The sequence below is a fragment of the Parambassis ranga genome, chromosome 13, assembly GCF_900634625.1.
Source record: "Parambassis ranga chromosome 13, fParRan2.1, whole genome shotgun sequence".
In the NCBI taxonomy this organism is placed as follows: Eukaryota; Metazoa; Chordata; class Actinopteri; family Ambassidae; genus Parambassis; species Parambassis ranga.
In genome coordinates, this window is record NC_041033.1 from 6,014,930 (window position 1) to 6,017,378 (window position 2,449).

The 2,449-nt window shown below is 55.0% G+C and overlaps 1 protein-coding gene across 1 annotated transcript; it reads right to left on the minus strand.

The window, feature by feature from the left end:
* Positions 1-299: 299 nt before the first annotated feature.
* Positions 300-1,673, minus strand: LOC114445053 (uncharacterized). Its single transcript, XM_028419996.1, has 2 exons — positions 1,200-1,673; positions 300-1,097 (listed from the first exon to the last, which is right to left on the minus strand). The coding sequence occupies exons 1-2, from the start codon at positions 1,671-1,673 to the stop codon at positions 300-302; spliced, it is 1,272 nt and encodes a 423-aa protein (XP_028275797.1).
* Positions 1,674-2,449: the final 776 nt, after the last annotated feature.

Sequence of the window (2,449 nt, forward strand, 5' to 3'; positions counted from 1 at the left end):
TGCACCTTTCATGAACTGACACACCAGAGGGTGTCGACCCACAGATTCACCATCAAAACCAACATGGCAAGCAGAGATTGCCGCCAGGTACACCTTGATGGTTGAGAAAGATTTTCCCTTCTCAATGAGGTCCTGCAGAAAGGATAAGATCACCCCCACAGAACACTGAAAAGGAATGGCCTGGGACTCCGAGCACCAGCTCTCAAACACTTGCCACTTAAGCCCATACAACGTCCTAGTTGATGAGGCCCTGGCACATTGAATAGTCTCAATGACACTGTTTGGGAGTCCTGTTGAGTTCAGGTTAAACCACTCACGGGCCAGGCCCACAGAGCCAGCCTCTCTGGGTGAGGGTGAAATATTTCCCCTCGTGCCTGGGATAGCAGGTCCCTGCATAATGGCAGCTGCCATGGCGTGCCCACCAGAAGCTGGTAAATCTCCGCCATCCAGTGTTTCGCTGGCCAGTGCGGAGCCACCAGGATCACGACCAGCCTCTTCTCCCTCACTCTGGCCAGAGTTGGAGAAATGAGAGCCACTGGGGGAAAAGCATACAGGAGAGCACGTGGCCACTCGTGTGCCAGTGCATCGATCCCCAGCGGAGCCACTCCGTCGTGCCGGGAGAAGAACAGCGGACACTGTGCATTCTCCGCTGACGCGTAAAGGTCCACTGTCGCCCGTCCATACCGCAGCCAAATCTGCTTCACCACTTCTGGGTGAAGTCTCCAGTCTGCATATAGAGGGATCCCCCTGGAGAGTAGGTCCGCCCCGCAATTCAGTATGCCTGGAACATGAGTCGCTCTCAGTGACTGAAAGTGTACATTGCTCCAGACTATCAGTCTGTGTGCCAGCGCATGCAACCGCAGAGATCTCAAACCTCCCTGCCTGTTGATGTAGGCTACCACGGTGGAGTTGTCTGTCCTCACTAGGACATGGTGTCCCCACAGCCAGGGGAGGAAATGTTTTAGAGCCAAATGAACAGCGATCAGCTCCAAACAGTTTATGTGGGTGAAGTGCATGTGAGGGCCCCACTTCCCGTTCACTGTCTTCCCTTCGTGTGTAGCACCCCAGTCTGTGAGAGAGGCATCTGTAGAGATCACCTTCCTGGCCAGTGTGACTGTGTTGCCCCTGTGAAACAGTGCAAGACTTCCTTTCATTGCCACCACCCTGTCCTGAGACAGGAAAGCTCTGCCTTGGAGAGAGTCCAAAGTCAGGCCTACGAAGGTGATGCACTGAGAGGGTGTCAACATGCTCTTTTCCATATTCAGGCGAAACCCCAAACTCACCAGATGTTTCCTGCGAACATCTGTATGGTGGGCCGCCTCCCGGGGTGTAGAGGCTGCGACAAGCCTGTCGTCTATGTAAGTGGCCACGCGGATGCCTCTCTCCCTGAGTGGGGCTACTGCTGCCTCTGTGCATTTCACAAACACTCTGGGACTCAATGACAGGCCGAACGGCAGCACCATGAACTCGTATGCTGTCCCTCGGAAGGCAAACCTGAGAAACTTCCAGTGTGGAGGATACACTGGAATGTGGAAATATGCATCCCTCAGGTCGACAGATGTGAACCAATCGCCTGCCAGCACGAAACGCAGCAGAGAGGCGTGTGTCAGCATCCTGAATTTGTATTTCCTTAAATAGTGGTTCAGGGCTCTGAGGTCCAGGATGGCCCTCATCCCCTGCCCCGCTGTGGGCCTCCTCGGGCGGGACAACTCTTATTGCTCCTTTCTCCCTCAGAGTGGAAATTCCCTCTAGGAGAATGTTTGCGGATTCACCCTGAGCATGAGAAAAAAACATCCCTTTGAAATGAGGTGGAACGGCTCTGAATTGAAGTCTGAACGGTTCTCAACACCCATTTTGACCGTGTGCAGAGAAAACGGGCTGACCGGCAACCCTGTCATATGTGGTGCGTTGGCGCCCTCTTGAGGTCGAGGTGCGTAACACCCAACGCCCATCCGCCCCGGTGACTCCTGCCTGCTGCATGGAGTTGCCCGGGCGGTCTGCGTCACAGCGGTTGCGTTATAGCAGAAAAGATAGTTGTGTTTCTTAACATATCTTTTTTCTGCATTTTTTTCATCGTCAACAGCGCCCTCGGCTCTCTGCCTGGATGCGCTTTGGACTGTTTTATTACAGAATGCAAGACAGAAGTGCTTGTGCAACACTGAGAATGCTGTCTGTGTTTGTTGGGCACTCGAACATGAACACCGGCCCAAGTGCTGCACTCTATGCGGGCAACGTCCCGCAGAACCCGCTCTGGAACTGAGCTGGAGAAGGGCAGGGCGACCCGTTGGGGGGGCAGCCTGGGTCGGCCCTCCACCTGGGGGGAAGCGGTCAGGCTTGCCGCTTCCTCTTCCTCACAGTCGCGGTAGCGGGTTGAGGTGGTGGAGCGGCTTGCCGAGCATGGGGAGACTGCTTCCTAGCCCATGGGTTGCCGGCGCTTTTAGGGGCTGGA

Coding starts and splice junctions, on each gene's coding strand:
- LOC114445053 (XM_028419996.1), bottom strand. CDS start 1,673: ATGAGGGCCATCCTGGACCTCAGAGCCCTGAACCACTATTTAAGGAAA. Junction 1,098..1,199: donor TCGTAGGCCTGACTTTGGAC/TCTCTCCAAGGC, acceptor CTGGCCAGGAAG/GTGATCTCTACAGATGCCTC.